At 54.9% G+C, this 16,099-nt stretch overlaps 1 protein-coding gene across 2 annotated transcripts in view; it reads left to right on the top strand.

Moving 5' to 3' along the window:
• LOC147063092 (calmodulin-binding transcription activator 1-like) overlaps positions 1-16,099 on the top strand; it is a 68,002-nt gene that overhangs the window by 780 nt on the left and 51,123 nt on the right. Inside the window, exons 2-3 of one of the 2 annotated variants that reach the window (XM_085919181.1) lie at positions 1,446-1,547; positions 2,686-2,789. In XM_085919181.1, coding sequence (XP_085775307.1) covers positions 1,446-1,547; positions 2,686-2,789 — 206 coding nt within the window. Of the gene's footprint in view, positions 1-1,213; positions 1,548-2,685; positions 2,790-16,099 lie in introns of those variants that run through there. The other variant, XR_015066986.1, reaches the window with a different exon arrangement.

Raw genomic sequence — 16,099 nt, 5'->3', positions numbered from 1 at the left:
TCCTTGGCCCACAAGGGTTTGCAAGGGTTGCCGCGTGGAGCCGCGGTGGAGCGCACCTACCCACCCTCCCACTTCGCCGGGCCGAATGTCATCACGTCGGGGGACGGATTCGGAGCAAAGGTTGCAGGGAATGGAGGCTAATTGCGGCTGCCCGTCCGCTACGTGATGACTTCTTCACACGGCTCACGAAGGTGAAATGAAAGCCATGCTGCCACTTCGAGTTGCGGCAGTTGGGACGAAGCGTGGAATTGGCAAGGTGGGGGAAGGGGGGGGGGGGGGTCGATTGGCTTCCTGACTAGGTGTTGGGCAGCGCTGGCTTGACAAGGTTTAGTGTCACCTCAGATAGAACTAATGATTCTTGGACCCCTGCATGGCGTGCACGTTGCACACTGAGACGTTGCCTTGATCCATCTCCATTCACGTGACGCTGAGGTCCTGGCGCACCTGGCCAAAATGCTTTGCAAAATGCATTGCACGAAATTTCCCGCTTGTGCTTTCTGTTGGCGGCAGCCTTTGGACCCGTCAAGGATTTTGTGCTCCCTTTCCTCTGTCCAGCTAATGGACGTAGTGCCACTAGGGGGCGATGCCGAGCCACACTCAAACGCTTGGCAATGTGAGTGCGGCACAAATGAAGCCGTCCGCGCGATGGGTGCGAGCGAGTACAGTAGGCTAATGAGTTCACCACAGAGCACCCTCACGTATTCGGACGGGGTCCGTAAGCGCGAGTCCCTTTGCCGAGCACGGCCAGTTCTACTGGCAGACGGGCCCAGAGGGGCACAAGAAGCAGCGGCATGCAAAATAAGAGTGCATCATAAACGCACTGGTTTCAAACAGGTTGTCTTTTCGACCTCGGGCGGGGCTTTGCAGCTAGTGCTGAGCCCTCCGTGACGAGGGGGCTTCGTTGCGTGTTGGGTTGCTTACTCGGTGCCGTCCGCATCACTTTTTTCAGTCAGTCTCGTGTGTGTGTGTGTGTGTGTGTGTGTGTGTGTGTGTGTGTGTGTGTGTGTGTGTGTGTGTGTGTGTGTGTGTGTGTGTGTGTGTGTGTGTGTGTGTGTGTGTGTGTGTGTGTGTGTGTGCGTGCGTGCGTGCGTGCGCGCGTGCGCGCGTGCGTGCGTGCGTGCGTGCGTGTGTGCGCGTGTGTCAGCACCCATGAAAGGCACACAGATAAGCTCAAAGCTTTGTGTTAACTGTGAGCCTTTAGGAAAAGAAGACAAAGTCTGCTACCTTAGTGAAGAATCGTTTATGAAGGAACATTTCAATTCAAGGTCAAAGGAGCTGCTGCTGCCTCGAGTCGCTAGAGCATGTTAAGTCATTCACTGCAAATCCTCATCTTCTTTGGGCACATTTCTCCAGACCCAAAGAAAACATTGACATCGCTTTGGTTCCCAAAATGATTGTCCCTGCCCCCCCCCCCCCCCTTTTTTTTTTGTCTTTCCCTCCCGAAGGACTGAAGAGAGTTCGAAATCCGGATCGGATGTTCAGATCAAGTGTGTGTTACGCTGGCCACGGTCCACCTAAGAGTATCGGTGATGACGCTGAGAGCAACAGTAAGAATCTGTTCTGTCTATTACAACTGTAGCACATCGCCGCTGCGAGAGGCCACGCGTTGGCCCATCTGTTTGTCAGTCCGTCCATCCATTCCTCCATCTGCCTCCAGTCAGTCGCGAGCCGAGGGCTTGCCCTGGCTCCATATCTTTGTCTGTGGTTCTTTGAAGGCCAGACTTAGGCACGGCCGTGGCAGATGACCCTGTCTCTGGCTAGCCGGGCCCTTCCGGCGCGCGGGCGGCTCGAATGGGGCCGTTTGTGTCCGGACACGCTTCTGGCGGCCGGATCTGGGTCTTTGCCGGAGCAGTTCTGATCCCAAGCAGGCTTTTGTTTGTGCCCGTTCACGAGCGATTGAGATGAGTAACTGCGGGCCAGAGGTGTTGGACAGACGGAGGGAGGGAGGGAGGGAGGGAGGGAGGGAGGGAGGGAGGGAGGGAGGGAGCGAGCGAGCGAGCGAGCGAGCGAGACAGCCCTCACCTCACCTCTGCTCTCCTCGAGATGGGATTTTTATGGATGGCTGAGCTTGCTGAGGGCCAAGAACACATCAAGAGTCTTATTGGGTTTGTTGCAGGCAGTTAACCGTGTGCGCATGTTTGTTGAACTTCTCCTAATAGGCTTTTTTTTCTTTCCTTTGACACGCTCCCCTTTTTCGGTGACGGCCTGGCGTAGGCAAGGGCTTCTCCCACCCAAAGGCGCTCTGATAATTGCAATTGAGTAGCTAGCGCAGAATTTCATGCTCCGGCTCCACGGCGGCCCCGCTCGGCTCGCTCCCGCCAAATTGCCCATCCGGAGCCGTTTGGCCCGGAGCGGCGGGCGAGATGCGCAGCAAGCCCCGTACGCTGCGCTTATCTGCGACGTGTCCTTTCTCTTCTTTTCTTTTCTTTTCTGGCCACCTTCTGAAAGTACACAGTCAGCTATCTCTTTTGTCTCTTTCTGGGCATTCCCTTGGCCTGGTTTGTTTCGGCCGCGTTTGTTTCTTTTGCGATCCCTTCTTCATCAAACCGTCGGCCTTTGTAAGCGCGGGCGGGGCCCCGTTGCGTTACTCGGCTGGGCTCCGAGCAAATGTAGGCAAAGCTCCGTGGTGGACGCTGACTTTGCCGCGCTGATGATGCTGTGGTGTCCCGCTCCCTCCCCTTGCAGATGAACACGGACATTTGAAAATCTACCTGCCCAAGAAGCTGCTGGAATGTCTCCCCAAATGCGCCTCGCTGCCCAAGGAGAGACACCGCTGGAACACCAACGAGGTAAAAGAGCACACGCTTCATGTTTGGAAAGCGCGCTGAGCTGAGCTTTGACCACGCACGCACGCACGCACGCACGCACGCTTTGTCAAATGCTCGCTTGCAAAGGCACGCCCGTGTCCTTTCTCTTCTTGGCTTGACGTGTGTGACGTAAACGCGCTCTCGTGCAAAATGGAGGAAAGTCAACAAAGGATGTGGCCGATCTGCCCGTGTCTTTCTTCGAGCGTGCGTGCGTGCGTGCGTGCGTGGCGGCTGAATCGCGGACGCCGTGGTCAGCCGTGGAAAACGGCAACCTCGTGGTTTAGTCGGGTCCGAAAGCCGGGCCTTTGGAATTGGCCTTTGGGTGCTGTTAGCATGCGGGTTTGCCCTCCAATGACGGGGATGGGAGGAGAGAGGTCGCGGCCGGTAAAAGCGTCTCGGGCGGGCTCTTACAAAGCATGGGCTTTTACGGACACGGACAAATGAGGCTTTTGTGCGGCGCACGGCGCCTTGACAATAAGCTGACCTCATTAAAAGGTGGCATAAATGTTTTTTGTCCCTCGGAATTAATGGGACATGTTTACAGGGGCCATTTAGGCTCCAGTTGTAAAGCCGAGCTGAGCCGTCCGTCCGTCCGTCCGTCCGTCTTCGGCTCGTGCAGCTCTCATCAAACACCCAACTGGGCTGGCTGTCTGTCTGTCATCAAACACCCAACTTGGCTGTCTGTCATCAAACACGCAACTTGGCTCTCATCAAACACTCAACTTGGCTGCCATCAAACACTCAACTTGCCTATGCCTTTTTTTAGTTTGTGTTGTTTTTCTGACCTGTCGTGGCCTTCTTGCGCCAGTCTTAACTCGGCAACTGCGGGTGCTTGTTGAATGTTCCCCCCCCCAAAGGTTGTTGGCCAGCTCTCCCGCTTGACCTTTGAGCAAAGGCTTGTTTTGCTGCTCCGTCGGTGGCCGGCCGGCCGGCTTTGTCAGGTGCAGCGTTGCCTGTCGGCAGCCGCTTTGGTTCCTTTTGGAGGGGAATCAGCCGGGCGGGGTAATTGCGCTATTTGTTCAGTCATGGCGTCATTTGATTTCGACTAAATAGAGGGAGAGATTTGCGGCCGTCAAAATTAGGGATCGGGAACAGCAGGTGAAAATTGCAGCTGTATATGCGTGACTAATTTTGATACACGCGTTTCTCCCCCTCCGTTTCAGCTCGGGTGGGTTCTAAAAGCAAAAATGGCGGCAAACGTTTGGCCTTGCGTAACCGACCGTCTCTTGGTTTATGCGTGGAGATCACAGGCGCGGTTCACAAATCCATTGTCGTATTTCCATTGAGGAAAGGCGTGACGAATGCGCAGACTGGCAACCCAGTCACGTTTTGGACCGCTCTTACCTGTTCTCAAAACTTTGCCACACGACGTCTTTTATGAAAAGGCCTTTAATTGCTTCAGTCCCGTGACCGCCGACGCTTTGACGAGCGACCGACGCCGTAGATTTTCTAGCACTTTTATGAAAAGCGCTTTACAAATAAAATGTATTATTATGTAGCGCCAATACGATGGCGAGCGTTGCGTGCATTTAGCTTTTCTTCCTTCAGGTAGGTAGGTGCGAGTGAGTGAGTGACCGAGTGAGTGACCGAGTGAGTGACCGAGTGAGTGACCGAGTGAGCGACCGAGTGAGCGACCGAGTGAGCGACCGAGTGAGCGACCGAGTGAGCGACCGAGTGAGCGACCGAGTGAGCGACCGAGTGAGCGACCGAGTGAGCGACCGAGTGAGCGAGCTTCCCATAGCTCCTTTCTCTGTTGTTGTTGACATCTTCTTCTGGTTGTAGCCGCTCGCTCAGTTGACCTTTAGCAAAGCCATTTTCAGTATTGAGTTTCCAAGTATCACGTAGAATATGCGGATTGATTAAAAGAGGAACCGATACGTTCCGGTAAGACGAGGCTGCCCTGTGTGTGTGTGTGTGTGTGTGTGTGTGTGTGTGTGTCTCCTTTGCCATTCGTGTAGAGTTGGGGCTAGGTCAATATCATATTAGCACTGCCATTGCATTTTCCACAGCCAGCCCCATGAATAATGGAACGGTTAGCTATGGCCACATACTATACACATTGGCTGGCCATTATCAGCCTGTCTCTCCATTTCCTCGGTAAAGGCAAGAAGCCCCCAAATTGCATCCACCTTTTCGTTGCCGCGGGAGATGGAGCCCTTTCGCCCGAAGAGCGGCCCTCGCTGCGATGCCCTCGCTACGATGCCCTCGCTGCGATGCCCTCGCTGCGATGCCCTCGCTGCGATGCCCTCGCTGCGATGCCCTACGCCGGCCACATTTCTCAGCTGGCATTTGAGTTTGTCAGCGGCCGGACAGTTTGCAAGATTGATTGAAAAAGCACAAAGGCTGAGACGGCTTTGGTAACACGCTGGCGCAGCTAGCGCAGCTGCCGTTAGCCGCTTCACCCGTTGTGCTTTTGGCCAGCCAGCACCCAGCCTTTTATCTTCCGTCCGAGGCAGTCCCGCTCTCGTGTGCCGGCGAAAGCGGGAAGGTGGCCCAGAAGAGCAGTTCTGCCCCATCGGGCGCTCGGCAGAGGGTTGAGGCTCAAGAAAATGTCAGCCGGGCCGGAGGCTGAGAGGAGGGCCCCGCCTACTGCTTGCGTGAGGTTTAGCGGGCTTAGCGTAACGGCCACTTTTGAATCCTTCTTGACGGCCCAAGGTGACCCGCTGCTCCTGAGCTGAAAAGGAGCCAAAGGCAAATTGAATCCCCCAAAGGAGGATTCTTTTCAAGGAAGCTAAGATACGCCTTTGTCATCATTTGCTCCCGATTGGTAAATCAACGGCCTGGAGCGGCCGTGTTGCCGATTGCAGCTCCGTTCCTCCAAATCGACCGTGTCCGTGGTCAGACTGGCTCAAGACCGAGGCTCCAAAAGCCTCCGACGTCACACCGGGATGTGAGCTTTGAGCGCTCAGCTCAGCCGCTCCCGCCTTTCCTCCTCAATGGCAGAGACGTTCGCACGGCTTTGTTGTCCTTCTCAAGGGAGCCCACTTTGCAGCAGCTCAACTTGAAGAGAGTCTTCTCGTCATTCTAAAGGGACTCCGATATTTGACTCCATACTATACTGGAAAAAGTGAGCACAAAAGGAAATCCAAAGGGGCCGAGCGAGCGAGCGAGCGCGCGCGCGAGCGAGCGAGCGAGCGAGCTAGCGCTTTGCTCTCAGTGGAAATCGGAAAGAGAATGCACAAGCGTCTCATCAACAGTTTGGGAAGCCACGCAAAGCGCTTTGTCGGATTTGTTTGTCTCCAGCGGGCGACGGGCTTGTTTACACATCCGAGAATAGCTTGACAGCAAATAAAGACAATGAATCGTGCGTGGCGGCGGCGGCGCCACCGCTGAAAACAATCATCCTAACAGCGGAAACACCTTTGCGCCAACTCAGTCCCAAATAAAAGCGGACCGTGCTTGGAATTGAGCACCAAGTATTCTCTTTTACTCACTCAAAATGCCAGCAGGTGTGTGTCTGTTTGGTGATGCAGATGAAACAAAGGGAAAGGAAAGGTCCGGGCCCAGATGTGTAAAGAGGGGCCGGGCCGGGCCGGGCCGGGCCGCGCCGAGCCGAGCCGCTCGCTCAATATGCCACCAAAGCTTTTGGGTGACTGTCGCTGCAGAAACATTTGCTGCTGCTCCTCATTTGTGTTTGTTTGTGTGTTTGAAAAGAGCAGACTTGGATCAAATCATCATCAACTTGCTAAGCCTTTGTGACAATTTAGTGGCAACGCAAGCGAGGCGGCCGGCGATACGGCACGGCGGGTCTGCTTTGAGAGCATTCCCCTCCCTAAACCATCTTTTTCTTTGTTTTTGCTGGCTAATGACCAAGTGGCCAAATAGGAGCCTTTGGCTTTCACCGCCGAGAGATTGTTTTTGTTTTTCCTAGCGCAACATTGCAATTATCCGTGCAATTAGCTGTAATCACGCTGAAGAATTGTGTGGAAAAGTGTTATCTTGGCAGATTGTTTTGGCCCTTGATGCGGACGCTTTGCTTGATGGCGCCACGTGTGAGCATTGTCGTCTGACGCGCCACTCGTCGGGAGGGAGGGGCGCGACAAAACACACGCTTTATTTGTGTGTGTGTGTTTGAATGATGTACAATGGCATTTATACGGCGCTTCTGGCATTCAATGCTAAGTTCCGTGCTCCCCAAATGCGCTTTGGGTGCAGCCGTGGAAGACGCCATAAAGTCGCCCTTGAGCAAAATACGGAGCAGGTTTCGCTCGCTGCCGATCCGCAGACCGGCAATGGGCCTATCCGCGCAAAGGTTCAGATGGGCAACTGGTACGCAGAGCAAATTCAGCACCCGCTGACGTGGCGCCATTGAATGAATTTCTCCAAACGACGACAGCACGGCGTGCAAACTTCCAGCGCGGAATGCCAGCAAGCAAGCCAGCCGGCCAGCCAGCCGGCGCCAATCTCATTTTGCCGAGCGCTGCATCTCGTCCAAAGTGTACTTACGTCAACTCCTTGTTTATTTCTTCCAGGATCATCCATGCTCTCTCATACTCTGCCCCCTGACCTCCTGCCTGCCTGCATTAGCGTGGTAATCATTTCATTCCTTTTTCATTTGCTACCTTTTGATTGTGTTGCCATTTGTCTCCCAACCATGGCCGTTTGCTCGCTTGCTCGCTTGCTTGCTCGTTTTGGTCAACGTGATGAGTTGGCTGGTGCGCGCTGCTCGGGATCGGTTTGGCAGAGACTCCTTTGCATGGGCGAAACCTTCCGGGTTGCAGCCCGGAGCAGCGCGCTTGCTTGAGTCAACATCAGGCAGGCCCGTCCGTCCACTCTGCACACACCAATGAGCCAGTGAGGAAGACGCAGCGAGCCTTTGCGTGCGTGCGTGCGTGCCTGGCAAACACAAGCAGATGCGCCCTGGCCTTGTATCTAAGATGGAGAAGAAGAGCCGTGGGAGGTTCTCAGAGCCCGATAATGGAACACACCAGCATTTGGAACTTGATTAGCATTTTATTGATTCAGCACAATTTTGTCACAAGCATTCGTTATCTGGCGACTCACCAAGGCATCTTCTGTGACGAGGGCAAAGTAGCCCCCTTGGATTGGAGACCGTCCCCGAGAGGTTTTATTCTTGTCTTTTTTTTTCCTCGCAAGCGGAGGGCGGGCTCGGCCGCACGGGATCCTGGACCATCCGGCCGTCGTTGACCCGCTTTGTTGAATTTCTCGCTCTGATTCGGGCGGGGAGGATCCTGCAAAAGCAAGTTCTCGAGCGGCCGCGTCTGGCCGTTAGCTCAGCTGATGACTAATTCGTTGTTGCTCCAGCGATTTGCCATTGACTGGACTTTAATTCGGGTTGCTTTGTGCCGACTTGTGCAGAGCTCTGCGTGGACAGAGATTGGCTTTTTGGAGCGTTCTACATTGACGTGCTTTCTGACTTTGCCTCCTCCATATTAGCCGTTTCCGTGCCAACAAACATTTCCCGAGTCGCAGGTCGCCAACAGTCAAACGGTCAGCTAGGTAGGGGTCGTCGCACGCGCTCGCTCGCTCGCCTTCTCGCAATGCTGCCGGATGAACGGAAGATTTTTGTCACAGCAGCTGGGCTGCTGAAGCTCATTTTCTCTGGCAGTGGGGTGGAAAGAGAAGAGAGCACAGCACAGCACAGGCCATTTGCTTTTGGCCTCACACGGGGCTGGCCAGCCTTTTATTAGTCAATGGGATTCAGGCTGCGGTCCGGACCGGGGCCTGCATTGCCCCCCCCCCCCCCCAGCCGCGTGCTTAGAATGTTGCAGACTGAGGTGAGAAATTAACAAGCGCAACCCGAAGTGGCTAATGCGATAAAAATGCGATTTTGCAGAGTGAGAGAGGAGCCCTAGGTAGCGTAGCGTAGCGTAGCGTAGCGCGGCGCGGCGCATGTCAGATGTCAGGATGCTTTTTTGCGGAACGGAGCGCATTATCATGGTAATTATGCCGTGCTTCCGCAACGTGTTGTGGGCTCCTAACACATCTGCCAGGCAGAGATCCGACGTCGCTCTGTTTGCTTGTTTGTTGAGCAGCGTTGGCGGGCGGGCGGACTGATGTCGTGGGGAGCGCCAAATGTCTGCAATGCCACTGAGATCAAGCAGGTTTTGGGGCGGGGAGAAAGTTTTGCTCTCTATTCGCCATTGACTTTTTGGCCAATTGGTTGTGGCAGGGCAGGGCAGGGCCTGCCTGGCAAATTTCTAGTCCGGGCAAAAATGGACACGCGGCAAAGGAAGGAGCATACTTTTGTCTACCTTGCTTATGTCTTCCGTCTTTTGTTGTTGCTTTGATTTTTGGGTGAAAAGTGGGGCCTTTTCACACGCACAAAGATGTGCCAGTTGTGTTCCTCCCTCTCTTTTGTGCGTGTTATTTATCCAGTAGTGGCAAAACGGTGCTCTCTATGCTAATGACACGGAATGCACGCCACAAGGCCTATTTATTTGTCTGTTTGTCTGCGTGCTATCTATTCAGTGGTGGCAAAACGGTGCTCTCTATGCTAATGACACGGAATGCACGCGCGCCACAAGCCCTATTGATTTGTCTGTTTGTTTGCGCGCTTGGCGAGGGACTCTCATGCAATGAAATGAGCGAGCCAGCCGCAAGTCCTCGCAGTGACTCGTCGTCGCTTTGCGGAATGAGATCCGCGTCGGGCTTTTCTCACAGCTAGCTTGTCGAGGTCAGAGCTTATTAGCGTTGACCGCGGAAGCGTCTGCTTGATTCCCCCGAGGGCTCATTGCATTGTATGCCTTTGTTTTTCCAAAGCGTCTTTCTTGCCAGTCACGCTCCATGCTCGAGTGGGACGGGACGGGCCCAGGAAGGAGCCCGGCCGGCGCTGACGTTTTGGCAGCGAGCGATTTGTATCCCGCAGGACTTTGTCTGCTTGTGATCGCGTGAAAGAGAAAAGGCTGGGATGTTGGCGTGTGGACAGCAGGCATGGGGAGGGAGGGAGGGAGGGAGGGTTAGGGCCAGCAGGCATAGGGAGGGAGGGAGGGAGGGCCAAGCGGAAGAGGCTTGACCGGATAGTGACGGCATCCCTGGCATCCATCTGATGCCAAAGGTTCATCTCTTCACTTGCATTGGCTCAGCGTCTGTTTGTGAGTGATATTTCTGCGGAATGGGTGGAATCGTTCATCATCCTTGACGTCTTTGCATTTCCTGCTGCCCCTTTGGGAAAAGAACGAGAAAGGAAGCTTATTTTGATCATTGCAAACCACGGACTCGTATCAAGCAAAGTTTGGAGAGGTTGCCGATCGTTCCGACCAGGGTGTAACTTTTTTGCCACGCGCTCCCAGTCTAGTCCTACATTTCTCCCCTTCGAAGCGTATCGGGGCCCATGAATCAGCAACCCTTCTGAAAAGACGTCAAGTTCGTCGGACGGTCATAGGGCATTTCCAGATTTAGCAGCCAAAGCCGGGGATCTCGCTAATCGGGTCTGCCGGGGCCGCTTTGAAGTGGGCTCCGTAGAATCTCAAGTGGTTTTTGGTGAACTCGACGCACGGATGCTCGGCGGAGTGGAGTCTGCACGATGATCGTATCGTCGTTTGACACGTCTCATTGGCGCCGTCGCGCTACAGATTTCTATCGCAGCCTACGGCGGGTGGGGAATTTCCGAGCGGTCCCGAGCCTTTGTCTTTGTGGCATGCATTGCAAACAAGGGACCCACCTCCTTGCTTCCTTGCTTCCTTCCTTGCTTCCCTCCTCCGCAGCGTTCGTTTGTGTTTGGAGAAGAACCTCCCGAGGCCACGTAGCAACCTCTTTCAGCGCAGTCGGCGATTGCGAGCTGCCGCAGCTCCACACTGGTTTTTAAATCTCTTTCTTAGGCCAGGATCAAGTGGGGATCTCTTCTGCCTCCCTCGCTCATTATTTCCAACACGTGCACTCATCATATTGTTAGTAGGCAAAGAGCAAGTAAACCGTGGCATATTGTGTGCGCGTGTGTGTGTGTGTGTGTTTAACCTGGTGAAGCTTGTTGAGTGTGATTCCAGCCATCCAAAAGATGCATTTCAGTTTCAGCCGATCCGATGCACATTTGTTTCAGTCCGTTGGTATGATGACATCATTCATTGAATAGAGAAACGAGCGACAAGGAGAGACAGAGAGAGAGAGAGAGAGAGAGAGAGATTAGCTTTGTAACGGACGGTGGCTCCGGCTGTTTGGGCAGGTGGAGGAAGAAAGCGCTTATTTGTCTCCATCATAATATCAAGGTCACGGATGGCCAGCCGAGATAATGGTTTTCTTCTCAGGCGGCCGGCCGGCCGGCCGGCCGGGCGGTGCGTGAAGCCATAGACTGAACATGAGGCTCGAGTGCGATAAACGCACTTTGACGCTCAATCCGCTTGGAGATCATCCATGCAGATTGCTTATTGAGCGGGCTGCCGCTGGCATTGAGACGTGCCAATGCTGCAAGTCTGCATTTGGTGTACTGTTCAATGATTCTTCTACTTAAATGAACGTACACAGACGTGGACTTACTTGAAGGCTGCGTGGCAGTTGGCTCACGTGGACAGGCAAGAATGGCCGAGCGAGCCAGCGAGCGGCCGAGCGAGCCAGCGAGCGCTCGGCTTCTCCCGTGCTTGCCTGCCACAGATTTGGCCGCCCCGCGAGGAATAATTAACGAGGCAGCTTTTATGGATCACCCGCTGTCCGCCGATATCATTTTTACCATTGCTCAGCAGAATCCGGGGAGAAGCATCGACGCCAAGCTCCGACGCCCCGCGGGACGGCTCGCTGTCGAAGCGCGACGTGGCCCCGATCGAGAAGAGAATAAAAAGGCTTTATGCGGCCGGCCCTACGTTATGTTGTATGGGGCTGGGCCAAGACGGGGGGGGGGGTCAGCAGCGTCACAAAACGCAAGCGAGTGGCGGTTGGAAGTGACGTCCACTGAGCTTCTCCCCTCACTCAATGCACAGCAAGAGGTCAAGTCAAGTTTATTTGTATAGCCCTAAATCACAAGAAATAGGCCACGCCACGCGCGATATCCTCAAATGAGTGTGCTTGGCTCATTCATTTCTGATGGAGTTGGCCATCTCTCTCGTCTTTCAGGATTCAGATGAGTTGACCGGAATTCATGGTCATTATTTTGCTATCAAAAGCCGCCCTGCCTCCCGTCCCGTCCCGTCCCGTCCCGTCCCGTCCCGTCCCGTCCCGTCCCGTCCCGTCCCGCCAGCACAACATTAAAGAGCTGTTTTATCTTGTGTCAATTGGAAGGCGCTTTTATGGGCCTGCTTTGCCTTGCTTTGAACATTCATTAGACGGTGTGCACACGAGCGCGCACGCGCACACACTTTATAGTGACAACCGGCCGGGGTCCAACGAGCGGAAAGGGGGCTTAGGAGCTCTTCGTGCTGGAGCCGTTGCAACGCGGCGGCCGTTGCTGCGTCAACACTCCCGCAGCCGGGCTCGGCCGAGAGCGCTCCTTCGCTCCTTGCCGCTCATACGTGAAAAGAGTCGTCGTCGTCGTCGTCCTCATTTGGCGCTAAATGGTGCGAGCAAACCTTTGAGCCGCTCACTTAGCTCCGCTCCGCTCCGCTCCGCTCCGTCTTGAAGGAAAAGGAAAGTTGGGCAGCAGCGCACAACCTCGTCGGTGGCTCGGTCCAGGCGCTCCCTCCGGCTTCGCGTCTGCAGCTGTCTTTGCCGTCGCCGCCGAAGGAATTTGAATGAGCGGCTCGAGTCACAATTGTCACTTCAATCGTTGACGTACGTTGTCGTACAAGCGGGGAGACTTTGCTCTCGCTGTGGCCGATGAGACTTTTTTATTCCTTTGCGCTATCCGTGGAACGGTCAGCGCTTAAATGCTACGTTAACTACCGAATGAAACGATGATTTGTTCTAGTGGGCGAAAAGGTTCCGTGTCCAGTAGTGGCCCGTGGGAGCGGACTAAAAGCATTCCAGTCTTCGCTTTCACCTGCTTTTGTCCCCACAACGACCTTGACGCTGTTCCCGCGCCTCTTATTTGAGCGAGCGAGCGGCACCGGGGCTTTCCTCTCCTCCGCATTTCTTTTCTTGATCTCAAGCGCACACACAGCGAAAGCAGGCCGTTTTTGTCCCGGCCGGGGTCCCTCAGCTTTGCCCTCACGATCACACTCGGGCACAAGACGTGGCACATTTGGTTGGCGTTTGGCTTGCGCAGGTTCCCATGCAATACAAGTCAGAGAGTGTCTGGAAGGGGGCTTGAATGATCCAGTCCGGTCTTCGGCCTCAGCCTTCCCCTTCTTTCGCTCGCCCTGAACAAGCAATTAAAGGTCACGTCAACTAGCGCTCTCCAGGCTCTTGTCGGAAGCGCAGCCGGCCTCCGATCCGAAAGTTTGGCCAGCCCGATCTCGAAGTCGTCGACTCGGCGTTCATCGGAGCCAGATACGTGTCGGGGGGAAGGCGTCCTTTCTGCGACCTCGCGGTTTGCGTATGTGCTCAAGTCCTGACTTTGGAAATGCAAAACGCCCGCGCAAGACTTTGCGCCTACTGTGCGGTCGGTCGGCTGAGAAGCAAAAGTCCAACGGGTGCCCTTTTTTCCCCATCTTCAGCATCAGGTGTGCGCGTGCGCGAGCCTCCAAAAAGTCCAATCCATCTGGAGAGCCCTTTTTTCCATCTTCAGCATCTGCTATTCAGCGACGGACAGAGAATTGTTTTCCTTGACGATTCATGGATCCTAATGAGCAGCTTGGACAAAGAGGCGTCTCGCAAAAGGTTAGACGTGCTGTTGCTAGAGCCAAGCCAGCGCCGCACTAGTTTGTAAACACCAATTTGGGAGCTTGGTGTAGGGTTCCATGAATTCTTAATTCCTGCCTAGAAATGGGGACATCCACGTCTGCCGGCGTGACACGAAGAGGTCCGAAGTCCGACCTCACTCTTCAGGAAAGTCAGGGCGGCCGGCCGAGCGATCGGGCTCGGGGGTGGCCTTGATGCTCGGGCGCGTCGGCTGAGACGATAGCCACGTCTTACCGTACTGTTGCGCTCCCACCCAAACGAGAAAGGGCTTTCCTCCCTCAAAGACCTCAGAGGCAGGAATTGTGTGCGTCCCCCAGCGCCGGCAAATATTTTGGTACGGGGACGATAAATGTTTTACGAGCCAGATGATGGAGTGGAAATTGTGCAGAGTGCCGGTTGTTATTTATAGCCAAGTTTGCGCCTCGGCGGCCGCGCCGCGCCAGGCACTTGTCACGCGAGCGTCCTCGGCGTTTGCGACGCGGCCCGGCGGGCTGACAATTAGCGCTATTATTAGCAGGACGGAGGAAGGATTGATGCTCACCAGCGTGGAAGCAGAATGCTGAGCTACGTGAAGGGAATTTCCCCGCCCGACCCGATGGCCTTTTATGAGCGTTTGCGCACGTGGCCGCCTGCAAAGTGTGGGAGGGAGGGAGGGAGGAAGGGAGGGCCCCTGCGGGCGGGCGGGCGGGCGGGCAGGCGGGCGACGTGTGAGATTTACGGCCGAGTGGTGAGCGACGCCTTCCTCGGCTGCGTGCGCTCTATCTCCTCTCTGGCCGCGGGCGCTTTGGCCTTTGAGTAATGGGGCGGCAGGACTCGGCCCTTCCGTCGTACATAATATATGAAGCGACATATTGTTCACCTGGCTACGGCCTCCCGGAAAACCCGGGGCGAGTTAAGTACGCCGGCCGGATGGCGGCACGACGACGGCGGCGGCTGTCGTCCGGACCGGTCCTCCGTCTCAATAATGAAGGTTAGGTGGCGAGTGAGAGCGAGCACACCCAACGTGTCCGCCAGACAAAAGGAGATATTGCCGTGGAATTAGAAATCAATTTCCCATTTGCCGCTTTAATTTCACTGAGATGTGCAGCGAGATTAGGGCCTCGGGCACCTGTGCGCTGGCTCGGCGATGATCTTTACCTGGCCCGCCCCGACCTGACCCAGGCAGGGCTAATTAAACCAGGCGATACAGATCTGTCCTTTTGCACCCCCGGGAACACTTGTCATTGTGGAAAGTATCCCGTAATGGGCTCATAAAACAACACTTTGCTTGTTTCCCAACATCGATGGCACCGTCCGTTAGATTGCCTCACGCTTATGTGCGACAATGCTGACACGCCACGCTAAGCGCGAACGGTTGGGTCCTTGCAAAAGCAGCCAAAGTGCAAAATCAAGCCGCTATCGTGATGACAAACGGACATTTGACTGGCCAAAGAATCCATCCAAGCTGGCAAAGAGGTACATACGGAGAGGAACAATGCAAATGGCCTCATTCAACTTGTGAGAATTACGCAAGAGTCGAGTGAAGGCGGTGAACCGAGACGACTGTAATAAGAAGAGACGAGGGGAAGCAAAGCGGGGCAAAGCGGAGCAAAGCAAAGCAAAGCAACTCAACTCTTTACCGACAATTGCCATCATGACTTAGTTAGTTGAATCCACTTGATGTTCTCCTTATTTTGAATCATCCAATCATTTGCATGGCTGTCCTTTCAGGTGCTTGTTGCTCCCCTCCAGTAGTCGTTGCCCCTTTTGCACCCGTTTGTTTTGCGGCCTGCGACAAGAAGAAAGAAAAGTCGCGGCTGAGCCCTCTTTTTTGTTTGAGTCCGTTTCCCACCTCCGCCCATAAGCCCGCCCGCCCTCACTCACTCTTTGGGCCACTCTGGCTCGCTTCTTTGAGAGTTTTTCCTCCCTCGCCACTTTTGGCAGCAGTTCTTTGCTCAACTTGAAGTCAAGAGCGCAACTAGCCCAGTTGCCACTTGCCAGCAGGGCAAACGTCATCACGGGCCATTCGGCTAGCCGTGTGCTGACTTGGTTCGGAGGGCCTATTTTTAGTGGCGGCGGCGGCCGTGGCACGTCGCCCTTCCCTCTAATTCAAGTCTTAAACAAGGGTCTGTTTCAGAGGGAGGCGAGCGCCCGAACCGATGAGCCACGGCACACTCTGCCGCTTTGCAATTGGACCTGCATCATCAAGACGCGCGCATACGCACACTCGCCTACAGGCGCTGGGCCTCGTTTAGCGGCCGCATTTCAACCACGCCAGATCAAGAAGGATGCATTGAATTGTATTGCATTGGGCAAAGCGGCACGGCCGGCTCGCCCCGCGCCGCGTGACTCGATGCATAGAAAAAGCTTTTGGGATGTCACCTTTTTCGCCATTGTCGCCTCTCAAGTGTCAAAGTTGGGTGCAAAACGGGAGATGCATGGGGCGAAGGCAAATGATTCTTCTGTGAATATGACGGCTGTGGCGGGCGGCTATATCGGCTGTGGCGGGTGGCTAAATTGACTGTGGCGGCCTGCTAGGCCATGGCGCCGGCTTAAATGCGAGCGTGCCGTCAAGCGAGCCGGCGTGAGACGACAAATAGATGAAGACGTGCCAGACGAGACGTCCTAGACAGATCTCAATAAGCGAG

Source organism: Syngnathus leptorhynchus, chromosome 1 (genome assembly GCF_054491065.1).
Source record: "Syngnathus leptorhynchus isolate UIUO chromosome 1, UIUO_Slep, whole genome shotgun sequence".
NCBI classification, from domain to species: Eukaryota; Metazoa; Chordata; class Actinopteri; order Syngnathiformes; family Syngnathidae; genus Syngnathus; species Syngnathus leptorhynchus.
This window is presented reverse-complemented; position numbering and strand designations above follow the sequence as displayed.